The sequence below is a fragment of the Seriola aureovittata genome, chromosome 6, assembly GCF_021018895.1.
Source record: "Seriola aureovittata isolate HTS-2021-v1 ecotype China chromosome 6, ASM2101889v1, whole genome shotgun sequence".
NCBI lineage: Eukaryota > Metazoa > Chordata > Actinopteri > Carangiformes > Carangidae > Seriola > Seriola aureovittata.
The window spans coordinates 20,143,995-20,167,750 of record NC_079369.1 but is presented as its reverse complement, the minus strand read 5'-3'; the positions used below and the strand labels follow the sequence as shown (position 1 = coordinate 20,167,750).

Genomic DNA, 23,756 nt, shown 5'->3' with positions numbered 1-23,756 from the left:
TCTGTTTCTGTTTTGTTACCCAGCTGTGCTATATACCACCCTGCTCCATTACATCCACTCCACCCCCACATGCCCATTTAGACATCGCTCAATGGGAATCTGTCATCTATTGCATTTCCAGTTTTAGCTCCACCCCTCTGCCCCACTCCCCCATAGAAATCAATACACCCACATCATCCTGGTCCCATGATGCTTTGTGGGTGTTTAGTTCGTGTTGCTTCACTGTTGCAGAGCCAGCAGGCTTTGACCTATGGTTCAGCGTTTTTTTTGTTTTGTTTTTTTGTACATTACAGTATGTTCTTGTGAAAGTGTATTGCTGCACCTCACCATGTATGTCCTGGAATACTTCAAGGATGAAGCTTATGAAACCCTTCACACAAGTAAAATGATGCAGAAATGCCATAAACAAGGATATGAAAACATACAAGGAAGCTTTCAAATCGATGGTTATGTAGTCACAGTATTATTTTAGTAACTTGCCTGTGTGGGACAGTGCAGCAAAGGCATTTTAGCCACGACTGCTGCTTCAGGTTTGAGTGCTTGAGTAAGTTTACCACACTATCAGTGAAGTGGCCATTTGGGTTAGTGGGGGTGTTGTCAACTGGCTGGTAGATCTATGGTCTGGCAGTGAATCTAACCACACAGCTAACAAAATGATTTAAACAATACTAAGAGTCAACAGCCATGCTACTGGCTCAGTGAGGCTATCCTTCTAAATACTATCTGAATGCTAACATCAGCATGTTAACAGGCTCACAATGACAGTGTTAACATGTTAGCATGCTAACGTTTGCTAACAAGTACCAAACAAAATAGCTGATATGAGTGTTACTTCTGTGCGTTTGGTCATAAACCAAAGTATTGGACAAATCAAAATTTCGTCCTGTTGACATGGCTAGATTAAAATTCAGGGTATCATCAAAAAGATTAAAATTCATTCTGTGGGGCACATGAATGTCTGCATCAAAATTCATGTCAGTTCAACCAATAGTTGTCGAGACATTTAAATAAAAACCTCAAATGTCATCCTCATGGCGGTGCTAGAACAATAGTCAGGGATCCTAAAAGTCAGTAGACTCCACCAGTATATTGAGCGATATTCGCATATTGCAGAGATTTATTAAAGGTAATTTAGAAAATCTCTCCATCACATAGTTTGTCCTCCAGAGAAAATTAACAAGTGAATTTTTAACTGTAAAATTTCCTATTCAATACATACCTTGGTTGACATCTAATCATCCAGATTATCACTATATTACTTAGCGTTACTTTTAACCTGTCACACACTAAATTGTTCAGCTGTTTTCTGTCCGAGTAAGAAAATATGTAAATGATGGATCAGACAAATTGAACAGGTTTGGATTTTCTGTAATTCTCAAATAGGTGAAGTGTGGGACTTATGGACAGCGTATAAATGGAAAGCCCTCAAAATATATTGTTATACTGTATTTAGCTGTTGTGGAATTTTGTGCAGAAGTTATTGGTCATTTAAAGTGCAGTGGCTGATGTTTCCTATAAAAGTCTGTCAGCTAGTTGAATGTGATACTACAGGGGATATGCTTACAGTCTGTCTGGTTTAACATTTTTTTCCATCATGATTAATATATTTGGGTGTCTGGCAGCCTATATGTTTAGTATGCTGAACATGTAATCACAGCATCCTTGGGTCATTAACATGCAAACCTTTTGTACGTCATCTCCCCATTTCTCTCCCTTCATCCTCTTTCTGCTTTCAAATTCCAAGAGCAGGCCAGATATCAGTGTCAGCTACTGTACAGAACATCATTACTTAGAGATGTATTGCTAATTTTGCTTAAATTGTTACCTTTACAGTTGATTCCATGAAAGACATTGGTCTTCTTTGATTGCTGCATAATAACTTGTGTTATATCATTACCTAATGTCTTGCAGTCTTCAACCCTAGTGTTTCTTACATAAACCTTCGTCCTCCTTCGTGCACATAGGTAAAACTCAGCCCTCTTGTCACTTCTCCTCTGTTCAGAGTGCATTTAACCTGTGGCCTTGGCCCTGAGCACCACTATTCTGCTACCCACGAAAGGGCCCTCCAGGCAGCACTTTAGCTTGAGTCAGCCAGGAGAGATGGAGGGAGGAGAGGGTAAAGAATGTCAACCATATTAGAGGGAAGGACAGCAGGATGGAGACAGTAAGGAGGGATGGGAAGAGGATGGAGGAGGGAGGATGGAGCTTAGAATGCCAGACCTATTAGAGAGGGGATGGAGGGAGGAGGAAGAGGGCTGACGGCGTCAGGCCTAATAGAGGGTCAGAGAGAGACGGGGAGAGAAGGAGAGCTGAGGTGAAATGGTGGAGAGGCGTAGAATGTCAATCACAGTAAGAAGATTGTTGGCATGTTTGCAGCTGTTAATGTAATAATGACAGCTGAGAAGTTAAAAACTCACATTTACACTCACATTGAGAGAAAAAAGAACACATTTAGTCAGTAACATACCACTGTCTGTAAAATGATGAAGATGAAAATAGATTAACAGAGTTAGGGAGGAACATAGGAATGGATGGATATTATAGAAGTGGAGTACAGATTGAAAGAGGTTAATGAAAAGAATACCTTCAACACTTTACAGGTCACACAGAAAACTGGCAGACTCAGCAGAGACAGTAACTCTTGTCTGGCTCATTAAGGTTGTTCATGTCATACTGTATGTTGGTGCAGTGACAAACAGCACACATGCAGTAGATAACACCCATCACATCTTGTATATTTGTATACTATATATATGTGTGTGTGTGTGTGTGTTGTGTGTGTGTGTGTTTGTGTGTGTGTGTGTGTGTGTGTGTGTGTGTGTAATTGACAAGCATGGTCAAAGAGAGTTGTCAACTTAATCAAAAACACATTGGCCCCAAGACTGTGGGATAAATCAGAGATATTTCTGGATACATGTAAATATAGGAAGACTAAGAACTTTAAGAGGAAAGCACAGATTGCAAAACAGATTATAAAATAGGGAGAGATAGACAGATGGTTATAAAGATGAATAAAAAAGATGGATACATACCCTAAAAATCAGCACTTTTTTAGAATGAATCCAAGAGCCTGTAAGAGGAAAAACACCATACAATGAGCTTTGTTTTGCTGTCAGATAACGTAGGCAGTTGCTTTGTTTTATTCAGAAGCAACAGAAAACAACACATATTGAATATGTAATGTGTTTTACTCTGGAAAACATGTTCCTCACAATCATCGGCACTCATTGTTGCACAGCTAATTAAATTCTTCCCAAGTACAATCTTTAGATGCTTGACAATAATTATTACCCCCCTTTGGTGAAACTCACAGTGCATCAAAGTTTTATTCAAAGGAAGAATAATTCTTAGACAGTTGTCATGTTTAATGACATCTTTTCCTTCAGACCAAGCTGATGAAGACACCTCAACATTTATTGTTTGATGAATTTCAACTTTGATTTAGTAGAATTGTTTCATTTTGGATAGCCTAAGACCAATGATTTGTTGATCAAATTTTTTCTACTTTTAATTAATCTTTTTTTTTTTAAATAATAGTCACGTTTTCACCCTCTCAATTTCCTTTTTTCCATGTACCCACACACCCACCGTCTGCTGCACTCATCCAGCTTTCTTCATAAAGATCTTTACAGTTAAACTTGTCACTGTGATAGGTCATGTACCTTTCTTCAGACAGCTGTGACAGGGCTGTCGTGACCTCATCACTCGGTTTAGACAAGTGATGTGGCCATTTAAACTGTCCATCTCACACATGCACATACGACGCACCCGCACACACACACAAAAGGAGCACAAACTGACAGGGCGGGGCTCCTCTGAGTCTTAGCCCCGCCGTTGACTCAGTCAGCATTTCTCAACTGGGCACCACGACTTGAGGTCACGAGCTGTCAGACACACTGATAGCTAGCTTAGCATCTTTGGTTTCTCTACTCTATATAGACTCACACACACACAGCCATCCTCTTAGGAAAAGACCATTTAGGCCATTTAGTAAATTTGCATTGTTTTTCAAAAGAGTTAGTCATTGACCAGCCATAACATCAGAGACTATCAACAAATTGATTGTTTTCTCCTTACAAACTTTCATTATGTGTTTGTTGCTGTGCTGAAATCAGCTTGTCTTGTGATTTGATTCTAAAGGTTTATTAATGGCCATCTCCACTGATCTCAAACTGCCGCATGAGAAAAATTTGCCCCTCACATTATTTTAGTGCCACGACTGTATGAGACTTTTGCATATAAGATTTTATAACTCTGTGAAATCAGTTTCTATGGCAGGCCATCATTCTGTACAAGCAAAAAAGGGCTTGTCAACTGCTGTAAATTATGCTAAAATCTGTGTTACTTAAGTGCCAGTGCACTTTGACTTGGCTGATTTGGAAGTGATGTTTGATTTTGTCAAAACCAGCAATAAAATGTTAAAGTGCAAACCAAGTAAAACCTTACCTGTGTGCAAACCTTATAATAGCTTAGGTTAATTTTCATCACAACGGTGATGTACAAAGGTATAATGGTATCATACACTCCAACATTATGTTACAAAGTACATCCCATGTACTGTCATGTATATACTGTGTGACATAGTAGGAAGCATTCAGCACTGGATAGTGACAGCTGAATTTTCACCACTCTGGAGAATGTCAAAAATAAAGGCCAAAATAAGCACGTTGTTGGCATCTAATAGAATTTAGCTGAGCAAAGTTTACACAACTGCCTCGTTGCTTCTTTAATCAGCTTCAGTACACACAGACCAATTATACAGGAATCAGTCCAGTCCAAATTTGTCAAGAGAGTACAGGGATCATGGTGTCCATCATATGAACAGTGAAATACCGTATACAGTGATCACAGGCATTGGTGTATTATGCAAGGATAATATTAACACTGAAGGCCACAGTATGACCTACACAAAAACACACACTGTTCACTTTAGATGTTAGCCCCATCCATCATGACAGAAGAACATGCTGTGATTCAAACATTATACTGTACTTTGGGCCTTTTAGTGCAGTGAGTTAGTTAAGTTCCAACATATTCTGTTAATTAGACTGATGCAAAGTAATTACACTTTGCAGGAGAGGAATTTCTTCTGGGCCAATCTCTTTGATTTACATCAAGATTAATTTACGGAATGAAGGATGAAGTGCTAGATTCATGCAGTTAATTACTCTTTAATTTTTCTAAATCATACCTTGAGGACAAGGTAGAGCCATGCATTGCCGTAAAAAATAAGATGCAAGACTCAAGGGCTTCCAATAAAAGTTTTCCATTGTAAAGACACATCAACAATGCTTTAATCAGCTTCAAAAATGTTTTTTATCCAGCCTTTAGTATTTCAGACGTCATGTTGGATGAAAAAAAACCAAACTTCTTTATTGGGAGGCCTTCTAACTATTTTATTGTTACGTGTTCTCTGTCCAGCACCTGTGAAGAATCTCTGCAGCTTTTTCAGTTGTCATACATTGACGTCCTCATATCTCACCTGTGTACTGGCTTTATGGTTGCTGTTAAAGTTCTGTAATATATATATGTTCAGTCTGTGCAACAGTTGCTGATAGCTTGAACAGCATTTGCACACAATCCAATTTGATACACAGTGTATGTTTCAGTTTACCCACATCCACGCCACTTTTATTTGTTTGCACACAAAAATAATGATTAGCAAGTTTTTATTTGTTTTCCCTCCTGTCATTTCTGGTTCATATCCTCCATCAGCCTCCCTCCCTCCACCTCTCCACTCAATCAATCACTGATGTTTTTCTTCCTCACTCCTCTTTCCTCATTTTTTTTTTGGTCTCCACCCCCTTCTCACTCCCTCTCCATCCATCCATCCATCCATCCATCCATCCATCCATCAAGTGGTAGAGTGGTTCTGGTCATTTCCATACAGTTTGCTTAATGTATGCTGGTGATAATAGCCTATCGACCTACTCCTCTATACGCACACGCATCCATTTTCCTCCCTCATTCCGTTCCTCCATCCATCCTCTGTTTAGACCGGAGGGAACTGCAGACAAATGAGAGGCGGGGAGGAGGAAGTGGAGGGCCACTTGATTGAACACTGATGGTAACAGGCATCAGAACTCAGGCTGTGAAAGTGCAAATACATTTGTCTCCCACTGATTTGTAATCTGCCCACTTTTACAGTAAAAGTAGATTTGATTGTATTGCATATTCGTCTAATTATATGGTAATTGTTAAAGTTTGATTAAATTGTTTTAAATATATATAATTTTATAAGTACACACCAGCAAATGTTCAGCATTTTTGCTTGATAAATGTCAATGAGTATTCAGTTTTTAAAATTTTTGGTGATCATTTTCTGTTTATTGTCTAATGGATAACTAAATATCACATTCAGGCAGAGCACTAAAGTCATACACATCATCAGCGCTTAATATACTATCATCAAACCACCTGCTACATGTTGCTGTTGCTGGTTAATTCCCCCCCCGGCCTCCCCTGTTCTGTTTTCCTATTAACCGCTAATGCCACAACATCTTGTGCCCTGTGTGTGTCATGTGTACTCATGTCCCTGTGATACTGTTATCTGCTGGGTTCTGTTCTGAATCTCTCGCTTGCTGATTTGTTTCATTCATTGAGACCCCTCAAACAGAGCCTGTTACAAGTATAACAGAGGAACCGTTTATTGCCGGAAATGGTCAAATGAAGTGTTTGTGAGAGAGCTATTTCTATCTCTGCAAATATGAGTGTGGTTTGTAGATTCTTGGACTGAGTCAAACTATGGTAATTCTCCACCTGTTAACACCATAATCCTCTGGTAGCACATTATGGCTGTGACTAAGAATCAGACTTAATGTTTGTCTGTTGCACTGCCTGCTGTTGGAGTGCTATTTCATTTCACAGGGTCTGGAGCTTCCAAGGCATTTTGTAGACCATGCAGTATAGGCTTTTGTGTCAGTAGACATTTTGAGAATAAGGGCAGTCACTTTTCAGACCTTGTTTGAGATACGAATGCAATAGAAAGAAGTAAAAACCAGTGTTTTCATGCGTCATCTCATTCTTTTTTCCTCTGGCTCAAAAGCTAAATATGTTTTGACTGTTGACTTGATTATGAAAATAGATGTACAGTATATACGACCACTCAACTGGATCCACGATTAGTCGCTTCACTTCAATCGTGTATTATTATCAGTGTCAATTTGAGCTGCAGAAAACATAAACATCATTCGGATTTATTTGTTTCAGCAGAAAACATACTATGATTTATACCACTTGAACTACCTTTGGTACACTTGATCTGTGTTACCTGCTACTTAAAGAACCCCTTCTGACACGTTTTAAGATGAAAAATACTTTGTTTTGATTAATAATTGTGTCTCATATGGTTTTAGCACAAAAATGGTTCAGTTAAAATTACATTTTGGCCATCTCCCTCACTGAAAAAACTATCCGTGATAAACAGCTGGTTACAAGATGTCTCCTACTTCACTGAAAAGTTCAATCTCATTGCGTGTGCAGTGGAGGTTTAAACTGTCCATATCATGCTTGTGTAAGTAGCTAACTGACCCATTATTGGCTTCAAAACTGATGCCACAAAATTGTGCTTTTAACTCAGATTGAAGATGAGCACAGAGAAACTTCCCCCTTCAAACTCTGTACGTACGTCATTCTGCACAGTGAAGGTCAAACATCCAAATGAAGTAACAATAAGCCCAAACACATTTTTGTGTGGTGGTTGACTTTAAAGTGTGTCTGACAGTGGACAGGTCCTTTTTGAAAGGTGAGAAAAATCAAGCACTCCTTGTACATTTTATGTAGTATTTTAATTGATTTTATCTGCTACTAACAATAGGTCATGTGGTGTGTTTTAACCATAAGCCTTTAGCTCTTAGCCATTGTCATTATTCAATATCATCCATTAGCTTTACGGTATTAGCCTGTCTGCATTATTTAGCTCGCTCCTCAGACAATGGAAATGACTGAACTTTCTTGACAGAGAAGTCAATCTTCTTCTGAAGTACTGCTACTTGTCAGCAGTACTCTGGCCTTGAGAGATCCTTTTATTGACCCATAAGCATAAATAAATGTGATAAGATTGTTCCATCAACTTTCTATGTTGGGAAAAAGGCCAGATGCTTCATTGGATGTGGCCATTAAGTTGGAAGCAGGAGATTATTTGGTCTAAATCAGTCACCATTTTGGTTGCTTTTACACAGATTCCCGGGGGGGGGGGGGGGGCACACACACAAAAAAACATACACTTGAAAATTGAAGTGTATAGGTCACATTTGTAACTTTGATCCTCTCTGAGCTCTTGGCAGTGTATTTGTGTGAATTTATATTTGATGAATACGTTTCTTAGCCTGAAAGTCTCTCATACATTGACTGGATAAGCATTTGGCTAGTAACTTTGTATTTGGTGCTGGCTTTGCAGTCAGTGACTCACTTTTGAGTGGGTTACTATGGTAACTTTGCCTGTATGGATAGCCTTTTCTGAAGGAGATTGTGTTTTGGGCTGTAAATCCAAACAATAAAATAAAATGCCCTACTAATCACCTTCTGGATGAATTGTTTTACTATTGCTAGATGGTGCCATACATTTGGTGCAGAAATAGAAAACGGGCTGTTTGTAGGGACCTCCTTTACTTGCCATGGTGATTTATTAAAAGATAGAATAATGAAAGTAGTGTTTCCAGGCATTTTACCCTCTCTGATAAGGAAAAGGAGACTTCTATTAAGCAGCATCCAGCTTATATTAGATAATTAAAATTATCAGTGAGTACATTTCCTCCTGCATATTGAAGGAAAAATCCATTCTAAAACACAGTCACTCCTTTAAAAAACCCTGTTGGTGATAATGCCTCTAGTGTGTTCGTTTTTTATTCCTGCATATAAATCGGAGGATTTAAAAAAAGGAATGGAAAAAAGGGCATTAGATGTTAGTTTCTAGTATCAGTTAATAAGAAATAAGGTCTCATAAGATTCAACAATCATGCAAGAAAAAAATCCATCATCGAGGCCGTTCACAGGAGACAGAGATATCCTTTCTCTCCTCTTACAGTAGCTCCAAGTGTTCATGTTGTGTTTTGTATTTGGACATAGTTCTTGTTTCTTCACTGCTGGCAACAACAGATAGCGCTGTGAGCACTGGTGTGTCCGTCCGTGATGGTTACAGGTTGCATTTGGCCCACTTACTCCCAAACGAACAACTCCAGTGAGGCACTTCAGATCACCCAACTGTCCATCACCTTTGCCTGCTTATCAGCTTAGAGTTGCAGGGTGCTGAATTCTATCCAGGGCACCGGTTCAGGGATAACATACAACCTGGACAGGTCGTGCTTCATGTCCTTGGATTATGGGAGGAAACCAAAACCCATGAAGAGATGAGGAAAACCTGAATGCTCAACTCGCCAGCTGACCCCCAGATTGCAACCCAGGACCTTTTTGCTGCGAGGAGGCAGTGCTAGTAACAGAAGGAGAGAGGTGGTGAAAAAGGAGTCAGAGAAAAGCATATGAAAAGCAGCAAAGGATGCAAGTTGGATTTCAATATGCCATATTTCAGCTTTGCTGTGTATGTCAGTTTTTGTCCTTTTTATTCTATACCAGCCAAGTTGAAACAAAGCATCAAACCACTTAAATGTCTGATTTACCCTTTGATGGAAGCCCGCACATCTTCAGGAAGCAGGCTTTGCCTTGAGAACAGAAGTATTCTCTAGTACATGAGGAGACAGGGGCCAAATGAAGCGGGCTGATTGCTATTCTGTATCGTGGCATTGTGCAGAGAGAAAGACGAGGCCACTGCTGAAAGTGGCAATGGCAAATTGTACTGTATTTTAGCGAAAATCAGTCGATTCTGAGATTTCCTATGAATTAACGGAACAGCAAACAAATGAGAGGATGGATCCAGACACTTGAACAGGTGAACAAGTGGAAAAGGCATTGGCTTGTGTACATGACCTGCATCAAATCACAGAGGTTGAGAAAATTAAGCTATGAAACAGTGGAGGTTTGATTAAACTTTTCTTGGAGGCAGAGCTGTTGCAAGCATAAATAATGTTATTGGTTAAATAAACTGGGCAGTAAGTGAAGTTTCTCCTACCCTAAAGCACAAAATAAGCACAATTCATTGTATGTATGCTGCGTGTATATGTGAGGGGTTGACAATGGAGCTGATCAATACCAATTATTTCACTGTGCTGAGATTTGTGACTTTAAAAACACATCGTCTTGCCTTTACTCGCACCTCATGCCAAAAAGCAAATGAGAAAAGAAAAAAAAATAGTTTTGACTGAGTTTTATTAAAAGTTGAAAATTTAATGGGACAATATGCATGTTTTACAAAATTCTGTTGAAGAAATTGTAGCATTAATTAAAAAGTTAGTTGTCATACTTTTAATGCATTTGTTTGTCTCCCAGCTTGCTCAGGATGAGGGCAGCCCAGTCCGGGGCTTCGGTGTGGTGGAGTATGAGAGTGCAGAACAAGCAGAGGCTGTGCTGATAGAGATGGACCGAACACTGGTGGGAGGACAGGAGGTGCGTCTGTCACTCTGTACCCCTGGCACTTCAGGGAGAAGCACCCTGGCTGCACTCATCGCCGCCCAGGGTATGGTGAGTATGATGAACACAAGAGCGGCACAGCCCATCATATTACAGGCACATAGCCATGTATACCTCATACAGTGCATTCAGAAAGTGTTCAGATATAAAAAGATATTTTTTTTTCCCTCATCAATCTACACTCAATACACCATAATGACAAAGTGAAAATAGAATTTTTAAAAAATGTTTGGAAATGTATTAAAAAAGTAAAAACTGAAACATGACATTGACATAAGTATTCAGACCCTTTGCTGTGACACTTGAAATTTAGCTCAGGGGCCTCCCATTTCTCTTGATCATCTTTGAGATGGTCCTACACCTTGATTGGAGACCACCTGTGGTAAATTCACCTGATTGGACATAATTTGGAAAGACACATCTGTCTATAAGGTCTCACAGCTGACAATGCATATCAGAGCAAGAACCAAGCCATGAGGAGGAAGGAACTGCCCGCTCAGAGACAGGATGTGTCGAGGAACATATCTGGGGAAGGGTATAAAAACAATGCTCCTGCATTGAAGGTTCCCAAGAGCACAGTGGCCTCCATAATTCTTAAATTGAGGAAGTGTGGAACAACCAGGACTCTTCTTAAAACTGGCTGCCAAACTGACCAAGAACCTTATGGTGTGTTTGTCTGAGCTCCAGAGATCCTGTGTTGATATGTGAGAAACTTCCATAAGTGGCAGTGAGAACTTCCTCCTAAGGGAACTTGGACTTTGACCCTATAGATGGACACTTCACGAATAGTACCAGTCACAGAAGCAGCAAGTGGTTGCAGGAATTAAAGCGGAGCTGAGAAATGTAGCATCTGGCAAGCCAGACAAAGGTTGTGTTAGATATATAGATACAATAAGTACAGCATGTCGTGTGAGTATGGCAGTACACTCGTTGTCTGCTTTAACTAGCAGGCACTTCTGCTGATTTGTAAAGAGCTGTTACAGCACATGTAAAACAATGGTGACAAAATAACATTTGGAAGCAGATTATAAAATAAGTTCCAATTCCACTGAAATGTTAATAGGTAGAATGAAAATAAATAAATAAAACCCCATACATCTCAAATCTGGAAGACAAAACATCAGACTTTCCAGGCTTACAGATGAACACACAAATAAGACAACATTGTCACAGCTACAGCTACATCTAATTATGAAGCCGCCACCAACTGGTTATTTCACATCCAGTGTTGAGGTATACATAGGTTTGACATGGTGCACATGCATGAACACCCCCCCCCAGCTGAAATAGTCTTTGTAGCCGTGGTGTCCCTCCTACACAGTGCTGTGGTAGCAGAGAAGCACTGACATGATAATTATAGTTCTATAGACTGATTGGGCTCCTCCACTGTCTCCTGCTGCCTGAAATAAACCAAACTCACAGCCTGTGACACAGTATGATATTCATACAAACAGACATATATTCAAATAGATACACACCAGCAGACCTGTACATAAAGATGCAAATACAAGAGAATCAGTTTCCACAAAAGGAACAGTACTTGTTTATATAACTATGAATTGAGAGTTACATAATTTAGATAGAAAAGTGGGTAAAAAACATTACAGCCTGAGTCTCAATGCTTTTGCAATCAAAAACAATCAGTGCAGCAACATCTTTGCATGTTTATGTAAGGGAGTGAGACAGTGTGGTGATCAGGGTTTTAGATGACTGCTCTACTGGCTCAAAATATGAAACTGCATCTAAGGATGATGCGGTCTTACATTCGAGGACAATACTTAAATGTCCTGATGCATTCTGAACTCGAGTCATTCTCTCTCTCTCTCTCTCTCTCTCTGTACCTTGGAGACAGAAAAATGGTAAAATTGCAGAGTGCTGCAGGGACTTTTTATATGCCAACCTGGAAGTTAGCATCATCCTGGTTTCCTCAACAAAAAAACAATGTTTCTTTTTTTTTTTTCCATTGGCTTTTTGATTATTGCAGAAAGTAAGCAAACAAAAGTTTGATGCTTACACGTTTTAATCTTCACAAATTAACCTCTTTTATTATTCTTGAAGCCTAAATACAATCGCCAGAAGCAAAATTTTAATTATAATTTTGTTGATTTCACTTTTCAATGTCAGTTGTTACATTGACGTACTGTGTTATTCCAAGTAGCTCTCATTTGCAAGAGTTGGCTTCCTTTCATCTGCTCATACAGTGCATTATAGTATTATGACCTTCCATCAAGTCCAATTAAGTCTAATGACACAAAGTTAATAATGGCAGGGATGTTTTTGGGATGTTTTTGCATATTTTCTCTTGAGCAGCCTAAAAGCACAAAATATAGCACTGTTGCTGCTTTTACATGGAAATCTTCAATTGTATTTTCACATGCATTGCAGATTTATGGTTCATTATTAGTTACCCATAGGCAATGGAAAACCATTACAGCCTACTGTTTAACTCACAACTGCTGATAAATATTTCAGATCACACCAATTGAGTTTAAGGAGGGCTACAAATAAAAGTCAGAGCTTATAAAACCAATTTACACAAAATGTCCTTTATACATTGACTAGCACATCACGTTACATTAACACAGTAAGAATGCTAATTTACTCATTCTTGAATTTAAAACTGCTGCACCATCATTTTTGATGGAAAGTGACAGACAGCTGTGTTCTCATTTTTATTCACAGCTGTTGCAGAATAAGAATTGTCAGGTGCAGTTAAAGGGGTTGTAGCCTTGAGATGGATGGTTTGAAAATTACAGGTTGAAAGGCAGAGCAGTGACGGTCACAGTCCTAATTGCAACGAAGAGGATGAAAAGACACAGAGAGAAAATGTGTTTCTGAATAAATTAGCTGAGGAAGATAAGGCAGACGTGAGGATGAAGGAAGACATGAATTCAGTGAAAGAAAAGGGGGGGATTGATAGAGAAATGGACTAGCAGTGGGAAGGAGAAGGAAAAAGTGGAGAGACAGAAAGCATTTTTAGCCTGAGAGGACTGTGAGGTTACATTAGTACCCTGAGGCTCCTTTAAGATTATTGCAGTGAATGTGAGCAGCCGGTAAAAGAAACATCAGACATTCAGAAAGAGATCAAGGCCTACTCCTGGCTACAGTTCTCTGAGGCAGTGTAAATGCTGAGAAACAGATGGCCTCCTCCTCCCTCCTCCTTTCTTCTCCCTCCATCCTTCTCCTTACGTGATACTTCTCATTCTCACCTTCCCTTCTTCACGGCTTCCTTACCTCCCTGGCGTGTGTGTGTGTGTGTGTGTGTGTGTGTGTGTGTGTGTGTGTGTGTGTGTGTGTGTGTGTGTGTGGGTGTGGGTGTGGGTGTGTGGGTGTGTGGGTGTGTGTGTGCGAGGTTAGTGTGTGGGTGTGTGGCTGGATTTTGTGCCAGTAGCCAAACAGACTGATGCATGCTGACATTTTCTCTAGCCGAAAGAAAAAGAAATGAGAGAGTATTCCTCCTCCTCCTCCTGTTCCTCCTCCTCCTCCTGTCATTCTCCCCCCTCTCTCTCTCTCTGCCTTCCCTTGAAAGACGCTGTCAGCTATGACTGGCCTTGTTCAACATAGACACACACATGCACACACACATGCGAACGCCAGTTTTTCTTGCCGTAGCACACAAATACACATACTGCATGTATGCACCACACTCTCCTCTTCCTCTCTTGCTGACAGGCTGGAGTCAAACCCACTCCATACCCATCAGTAATGCTCTCTCCTCCGGATGTGACAGAGAGGAAACAAGGTTGACTTGAGCTGCAGTCACGCTGTGGCTCAGGGGCAGATGAGGAGGAAATATCACCATACTGCTAATGTTGTTTTAAATAGCTGTATCTTTGGGCCAGTCAGCAAGTACTGCTGTCACACAGTCAGTGCTGAGGAGGATCTACCAGAGAAAACGCTGCTCCATTCGATTTGACGCAGACAAATTCAATAGGATTTCATTTGAGTCTGTTGAATTAAATTTCTGCAGCTTAATGAGTGATTGAATTCATATTTGGGAATGTGCCTTACAGTATGTCTTCCGATTAAACACAAGTCAGCAGAGATCTGTTTAGTTCCAGGAAATTTAGCTCGTGTCAAATTAAATATAAGCTTTACTGGTAAAAGGGGAAACACAGAGTATGTCTCTGAAGGTGTTTTATGTGTACTGAGAGAAGAATTAAATGAAACACGCAGCTACAATAACATTTTGAGACATATTAAATGCAAAACATAATGTAAGAAAAAACACAGAACAAACAGGATGGTACAAAGACCAATACGAAACAAATAATGCACACTATATACTACAATACATAAAGTAGACTGACAGGTCCTGCTGGCTGAAAACATTAGTCAATAACTCTACTACCAGTGTGCAGACTTATTTAGACACCTCAGCTGTGAGTGCAAGTGGGGCATCCTGGTAGCTTTGTTGTATGCCATATTCCCCTGATTAACCTCGTTATTTGTCTCTTTACATCAGCTGTGCAATACATGTGAAAATGTCTTAAGAATAATCCTACACAACTGTGAATAAAAACAGTAACACTGTAATAAAAGTACCCAAAGACTGTATATGCACAAACCGTGTAAGCCAATCACAAGTGACGAGATTGAGGCTTGAATTGCTGCACCTTGATCAGAGATCATTTTGAAGTGGCATGTGACTTTGAAGACACTTCTAAGCTGTATGAGCTTCACACTTTTGTAAGAATAGAGAATTTGTCCAATGCAGATATTGCAGAGCTGCTCTTTCCTTCACACAGACTCTATATCCCCTTTCATATATGAAAACTGTAGCACTTCTGTCTTATTAAAGTTTACATTTCACACATATGTTCACATTATGTACCTTTAAGTCAATCTTCTGTCTCTTCAGGATCAACTCTGCCACATGATCAAGGCAAAGTATTTAAAACCTTAAGAACCTATTTTCTCAGTGAGCTTCTTCCTGCAAAGTATTGCACTCTGCACACATTGCTCACTGGTTTGAAGTGGGTGGGGGAAAAAAGAAAAAAAGCTGATGTCACATATTTCTTTACACCAATAAGGATGTAAATGTGATGACAGTTGTGTGGTGGGTTGCTTCGTATGTTGCAACTGAAATCTGCTCTAACCACACCCACACTGTCCTGATGAAGCAGGGATCAGGAAGAGTTTTTGAGTGTTACACTCTTGTAAATATTTTTCTTTCTCTTAATTTTATTAAAAATACATTTTGAAACCATGTTTGAAGTGGCTTTGAAATCGCACTTGGTTTTTCTTGTGACTGGTTTGCACACTGTACTCTGTACTGTATGTCATATGTAAGGTTATAATCATAAGATTCTTGTGTGTTACTCACTCTGTTTTCTTTTATTCACACCTCAGCCTCAGAATAAAAATGACTCAAGGACAGACATGACTTACAGAGCATGTCTGAAAGGTGGCCTCTACTTTTTTAAGTTTCTACTTAGCCCCCCCCAAACTTCTTGTGCCTTGTTTTTCATATTTTTCATATTTCATCCCTCCCCCACCCCGCCTCAGTTTCTCAAAGTGCTCGATCTCTTGCTTTCTTTTTGCCTTTGTCTCACAGATCAGCTCCCCTCTGCTGACATTGCAGACATATTCTGATGATGTAAACTTGTGTAATGATTACCACAGCCATCAGGGGCTCCTAATGACAAGATCAAAACACATACTGTACTGCAGACACATACATCAATACACTCATACACACACAGTCCCACTTTTCTTCCTCTAACTTGTGTATATGTGTGTTGTTTCCTCTCCAGATTCTGAGTAATAGGAAAGGTCTGCTACCAGAACCAAACCTGGCCCAGTTGTTGACCAGCATGACCAACCCTGCTGCCCTGCAGATCCTCATGAGACCGTACCACACTGGGAAAAGAGGAGGTATGACTGTGACAAGTGCTGTTGCATGGAGCACAAATAATCATTTGACTAAATTTCAAGTCCTATAAGTAAACCCTGGAAGTCATATAGATATATACACACCTTACTTTAATGCGATCTGACTTGTAATCAGGCCATTTACTGCTCTTGAAAAGTCTTAAAAGCATTGAATTCAGATTCCTCAAAAAGAAGATATTATTAAGGCTTACATTTATGTCTTCAATATTTTTGTCTTGCCTGCTGTAAACGGTAACATTAGTGATGTAGTATTTAATACTGAAACCAAGGTCTCCTACTGCACTGAAGCTTTAGTGTTGTCCCTTACTTTTAAGTTGCTCTGGATCAAAGCATTCACCAAATGAGTAAATGTAATATGATAACTTATGGCTGTTGTTAGACAGTAGTTAGGAAGCTCATTGACTTGATGGACAAGTATTGTTTTTTTATCAAAAACTTAAATTAACAAATACATTTTTTCTTTTAACTTGTTTGTCTATCCATCAACTTTCTGCTGCTTTTTTGGGTCCCAGCATTTGATGGAGTATGAGACAATGTCCCCCTGGGCACAGACAAGTAAAAGGTCCCCTACCTCTGATAGACCCCCCAGACTGAAAGTCTTTGCATCTTCATGGTCGTTTTTGTCTCTTTGTGGATGTTTTGTCTGTCTGTCTTAGTCTTTTAACTGAGCTCTGTGACTTGCCCAGGGGAGCCCTGATCTCTGGCCCTATGCCCCATAGGCCGGTTCAGTAATCGACGCATGGGTCTAGGTTACATTCATGGAATGGAACAATGAAACGACAGCAGTGTGACAGTAAGAAAACAAAAATGATAGGTACATTCAGTGTTGCTCATGAATTGTATCTGACTCAGAGTCCTAACAGACCAAATACAACAAATACCAAATACAAAACATTGAAATTGCAATGATATATGACACAGTGAAACAAAACGGATAGATACGATAGACACGGTGAATAAAAGCTGTACTTTCCAAGTTATATATGTCTGTTTATCTCGTTATTTGCCAAAAATATATGATACGAGTATTTTTACATCAATATCTCGCTCACCTGTTTTCTTGCAAAATGTGAAAAAAATAAGAATCGCTCATTTGCTGGCTAACCCTTCATGAAAAAGTGGACTAGACTGTTGACTAACAGTAATATCATGTTAGAGGTGTGTTTTTTGAATGTCAGTTGGCATAGTTGTTTATAATTTAGAAGCAGGTGGCTGACGTGTGCAGCTCATGCTACAGCTCTATATTGTTAAAATGTATTCGCCCAAGACAAGTTGGAAATGCTTTATTTTACGTGTTCCAGATTTTTAACTTGCTAGAAACCTTTCTCATAATTTCCTAAAAACTAGCTTGTATTTAATGGTTAATTACAGATATTTCCAAGAAAGTCCTACACAATTTGTTACTAATTATAAGGGGAAAAAAAGTTGTATGCAAGTGAAAAATAGTGAGTCAACAGATGTCATTGTCCATCTGCATTTCTTAGAAAGACAAACAAAAATTCTTAATTTCAATTTGTCGTGACTTTGAGCTGCCATACATATTAGTTCTGCTTGGTAATCTGTAAGTATCATTTAATGATGTTTATTCTGAATATTGGTTGAACCTGTAGTTTGCAGCTGCACTAGAAATTCATTAGTTTTGTGTTCCAAACTGATACAATGATCAAAAAATTCATTTATTCATTTATTTAAATTCATTTCTCCTTAATTTTTCTACAGACTGGAGCTGTGAAATACAGTGACTCAGTGTGGCAAGTTTTCTATCCAAAAACAAGAATTATGAATTTTTGTTTGTCCTTATAGGAAACTCAGACATCTGTGATCTATTTTTCAATTACCTTTTATATGATTTCCTAGTTGTTGTTGTTTTTTTTCTTAAAAACTATAATGAACAGGTACTTGGTAAGTGTAGCAATTAAGACTTTTGTAAGTACCAAATTGCATAGGCCCTTTTTAAACTTATAGTTATTACTCTTGGAAATCCTAGTAAATTACTGCTAAATACCAGCTAATTTTTAGGACATCATGAGGAAAATTTCAAGCGAACTAACTGTAAAATTGGGACATGTAAAATGAGGTGTTACTGACAAACTTCACAATGATATAGTGAAGGTTCAGCAAAGTTGGTAAAAGTGTAGTGTGGGAAAAACAAAGTACATGAAATTCAAGAGAAAAGAGAATTAAAGAGATAAATTTTACTCTTAATGTTAAGTGTAATCTCAGACACAATATGCTACCATAAAACATGTAATTGGAAACCCTACAGAACAACATTAGAGTTTATAGCTTTTAAGTTAAGTTTTTTTTAATGTAATTCTCATGATAACTTAAAACTAAAATTATTCATCTCAGAATAGCATACTTTTGTCATTTGAGATCAAACTTGCATGCATGCTGCACATTTTGAATAATCTTTAATCTAACTAAATTTAAGGCATGACAGTGTCCTGAACTTGTTCATTTGAGTATTATTTCCACTCCTGAGGGACTTGAGTCATAATCAGATTCACTGTACGAGTCTGTCCCTCGGTTAGGCCCTCCTATATACTGTAATCACTTAGTCGACGGCTTCATTATTTGATGAATGGCTAATCAGGTATTAAAATGAAATCGTGTGACATTAGTGGGACAAATGAGAACAGGAAGAAGAGAAGATGGGAGAGGTGGGGGAGCTCTCTTTAAAGAAGAGCAAGCACAATTAAAGTCTAAAATTAGGTCCTTGATTAAATGTTAAACTTTCGCTACCTATTCTGGAGGAAGCTACCATTAGCATTGACGCTTACATTTATTATGACGAGGCCTCGTGATTCAGAGAAGTAACACGGGCACACACAAACCAAAGAGGGGGGTGTACTGTATATGTGTAGGAGTAGGGTGACACACTCGCCTGAAGGTGAGAGACGCCTTGTGAGTAATTTTTTTCTGATATCAGTCCGCAAAATGGAAAACCTTTTTCAGGTATGTGAATGTGGGTAAACTTTTCTAAATTTTGGAAACCTATGAGCCACACTAGTTAAAATAAATGACTGTCAGCCAACACAAACTTATTGTTGTTGCCATGGTGATTTGATAAGCAAGAGGATTTGTTTTTTTGTCTCCACTCACGGAAAAAAGGCTAATTTTCAACAATTGGTTCAATTCAAAGTATTCAACACTAAGAAAGAAAGAAAACCACAAAAGGTTCTGGAATAGTTGTAACAGCGTAGACAGTAGGACACCGTTGTTTATTCATTACTTGGTCCTTTTTTGGAAGAAAACACAGTTATTGGTGAACAAACATAAGCAGCTGTAACCACTTCACTAGATTTCTGACCAACCAGTTATTCTTTTATCATAGCTATGCAGCAACCTAAACACACCTCCAATTAAAGCTTAAAAACAAGTTGGCCTTTGAGGTTTTTACTCAGAGCAGCATTAAAACTGTAAAAACAGTATTGAACAACAAAGTCATGATAGTGACTACAAATTACAAAAAGATGAAATACCATAAACACCAGTTAGACCAAAGGCACTGTAAAAATGAATAAAAACACTAGCAGGAAAACTGGATTTGCAGAAGTATAGAAAAACTGTAAAAGAGGTAGGAACAAAGTACCATCAATGCAAGATCAACATTTAGGCCAAATAGGAAGCAAAACACACTATTTACTTAAATAAACATACACATGAGAGGAAGAGTACAATACATATCCGTTAGCCCAGCAGTTTTTCCTTTTACCAACAACAAGAACAACAGTAGTTACTTATTCCACATTAATGTATCTACAATACTTCAGTGATAAAGCTACACATAACTCTGACATCAATACACACAATAAGGCTCAACAATACTAAAACACAATAACTCTAAAACCTATCTAGTACAATAGATAGCTCTACATAATTTTATCACCTCTTAGAGAGATGAAATAGTCAATTAAGTAACAAACATCCCTAACCACAAATAAAAGCAGGATGATTAGCTATCTCCATCAATCTTAATCTCATTTTAAGTTGCATAACCACTACTAGATTTAGCTCAGGTTATCTACTGATTTTAAAAGGTGTATAAAAACCACTGGATTTAGTTTCCTCCAAAAAAAGGCCTTACATGGTATTTAAGTAATTATTAATTTGCAAAAGTCTTACATATTTTCTCTTTCCTTCCATAGTCGGTAATGTCAGCTTTTAAAATGTTTTTGTATGTAGTCGCAGGCTGTTAAGCTCGGCAGCAAACACAGTCATTACTGCTAGCTACAGTAGCTAGGAAGCACATCGTCTTAGAATAACTTACTAATCCTTTTTAATTGATCCATACATCCATCCATCCATTCATTTTTTTTTCACACCACACGCCACCTATTTTTCAGTCCTGGCAGCTAACAAGAGGAACAGCAGCTATTAATGATAATGCTAACGCACACCACACAAAGTTCGATCTACAGTTGGAGTTGGAGAGAAATGAACTGTGTGGGTCCAAAAACATTAATGAACAGCATGGGTTAAAAGCACAGAAGCTTCCTCACAAAATTAAAGTTAGCATGCTGTTTGCCTGCTGGGTACAGACTCACTCATTCTGGTTATTATATTTGTAACATTAGCACATTTGCTCTTTCCTCAAGATATACCAGACACTGGGTGTATACCAGATGTGCTTCATTAATGCAGAAACTCCCATTAGAGATGACTGCAGTGTAAACAGGCACGTCACTCCTGACAAACTGTTAATACAGGATTTAATTAGTTTATTATTGATTAGCCACGCTCATGAAAAGACTCTGAACACCTGTGTAATTTTTTTTTTTTTCTTTTCTGAATAATTATAACATGATACATTTTCCATGCAAAGCCACTCTATCAGCTCCTCTATCAGGTGTCACTGAGTTACACACTCTACTCACTACAAACACATGTCAAACACAGAGCCTGACACAAGTTAGCGATATGCATTTAAGAGCTTCGAACACACAGTAAGAGTCTCAACTGTTTTACCTTAAAACCAGCTTCATAAAATATTTCACAGCCTTTTTAGGAATGTTTTCATAACTGCCTCATCAGTACATCGACTTACACACTGCCTGTACAATATCTCATGAAATTGTGCATTTTACAGATAGTTTTTTACATTTCCTGATGTGAAAAACTGCCAGAGATGTAAAGGAGCTAGAGACTGTGTCTTTCAGGAAACTGTCAAGAGCATTAAGATTAAATAAAGACAGACTGTTTGAAGAAGTTTGAATTTAGAATTTCTTTGCTTTTGTTTTCTGTATTTTTTATTTTTTTTGATTGAGCTTCTTTTCAATGAAGTCTGCAACATCAAAATGTAATTTAAACTTTGAAAAAGTATGAGGGAGGCAGTTTGCTGTGTGCACGAACATAATATCCCAGTATTGCTTTACTTGTGCTTGTTATAAAACAGTAGGCTGTGTAATTGCTGAAATGTGCTGCAAATGACTGATGGATCAGTTGTTTGACTAATAATTCTGCCTGTGCATGCGTGTTGAGATGATTGATTAATGCATCAGTGGAAGCAAAATTTAAAAAAGCAAATCACATAGAGGCACTGAGTAATTCATTTATTTTTTTGTTTGTCTGTTTTTTTTTGTTTGTTTTTTTTTTAGGGAAGTACGGGCGTCACACCAGCCTGCCGTTCCTCAGACCTCCTCTCACCACAGCTCTGCTAACACTGGGAAAAGCACACCAGGTCACAACCGTATCAGCATCCTTGTAGGATTTGTTAGTGTGTGTTTGTGTGTGTGTATATATTGATGGGTTTGTTACAGTAATGTCTATTTTTCTTTTTCTTTGCAGAGTGCTATGCTTGGTAATGGACTCGTCCTCCAGAACCTCTTGCATATGCAGCTCGCACAACAACAGCTTCTTCACATCAAAGACAAGCGCATCAGTAGCGTAAGACACCTGTTTGTTTGTTTGTTTGTTTGTTTGTTTGTTTGCTTGCGTGTGTGTACGAATGATGATTTGCATAGGTTAGTAGGGAGGTTTAAACATAGTTGTTGGCATGTGCATATGTACTGTTATATTTTCATCTTCAGAACTAAACGCATAATGAAACTAAATAACCCCAAAATCATGCAACTTATTTGCTCCGTTTCAGTTTAAAGGAAATTTCCCTCCATTTTGATTTGCATATTTTCCTTTAAAATGTCTCTAGTGTTTGTTGAAGTGAAAGTTAAGTCACAGTGACTGATCTTTAGAGTCTTTGATGTTGTTTTTGAAACAGGATACTGATCCTTTAGAATCAAGAGACACAGGATCCTGTGTATATGAATATGAACCTGTCTGGTGTCTATCTTTTCCCTCTTTCTTTATCTCCCTCCTTCCTTCCCTTGTCTACCTTCTTTCTTGTCTATTTTGCTGATAACTTCTGTCTATTTCCTTCTGTCTGTCGGTCATGCTCCTCATCCTACTGTCGTCTTTCTCTTCCTCAGGTCTCTAGTCTGCTCGGGGACCCGTCCAGGCTGCTGATGCAGAAAGCTTTGTCTCTGCGACCTCCAGGCCTTGTGCCAATGGGGAAAGGCCTCCTGGGAGACTCCCCTACAGGTAAGCAGGGCCAAGTGTCAAATCATGTGTTGTAATTACTGCAAACAAGTGAGGCTACTGTATATTTAAACAATTGTCCTATGCTATGCTTATGCTACGTTTATCATTTACCATTTAGAGGCGTTCAGTTCATGTATAAATTGATACCATAGTCAGTGACTACGAATCTTTGAACTGATCAATATTATTCCAATAAGTCAAATTATTTGTTATTTCCTCCTCTCAGATATTCTCAGTGTTTTGAGAATATCTGAAAACCTTTAATTTATTTGTGCTGCAATAACTTTTGTGCTGTAAAACAATATGTCACAATGCTGTAAAGTAGTGTGAAAGATTTAATGGTAAATCTAACCAAGTGGCATATAATGTTGTATCAAGAGTAAATTTGTAGTAGCTGTCAAGCTTCTAAGTGTTGACAGTCTTATCTCATCTCTTACTGTGGTAATGATTTATTTTTGTTCTTTAAAACATAATAAAACAGTTTTTAGTTGTTTTTTTTTTTTAACACCATTCGAAATTATAAACATACTTAAGGGGATGGTTATGACTTCTCTACATAGACTAAACTGAGAAATGATCACAATCTTTTTTTGTTGGTGTCAAGGCAGAACAGGGGGGTAAAAGCAATTCACATCCTCATCTCCACCAAAAACTGGACTTTTATCTGCGTCCTTGTTGAATGTTCCTCAAGTCAAAGCCAATTTCCTGTTGATGTTAAGATAAGAGAGCTGTAGAGGTATGTTATTTCTTACCCAACACAGAACATTTTCCTATCAAAAAAAAAAGCTTTCCTAACTCCA

At 38.5% G+C, this 23,756-nt stretch overlaps 1 protein-coding gene across 1 annotated transcript in view; it reads left to right on the top strand.

Annotated features, from left to right (window-relative positions):
• Positions 1–23,756, top strand: part of raver2 (ribonucleoprotein, PTB-binding 2) — an 88,182-nt gene that overhangs the window by 43,925 nt on the left and 20,501 nt on the right. Inside the window, exons 5-9 of the mRNA XM_056378170.1 lie at positions 10,381–10,572; positions 16,278–16,398; positions 22,017–22,099; positions 22,207–22,305; positions 22,845–22,956. Coding sequence (XP_056234145.1) covers positions 10,381–10,572; positions 16,278–16,398; positions 22,017–22,099; positions 22,207–22,305; positions 22,845–22,956 — 607 coding nt within the window. The remainder of the gene's footprint in view (positions 1–10,380; positions 10,573–16,277; positions 16,399–22,016; positions 22,100–22,206; positions 22,306–22,844; positions 22,957–23,756) is intronic.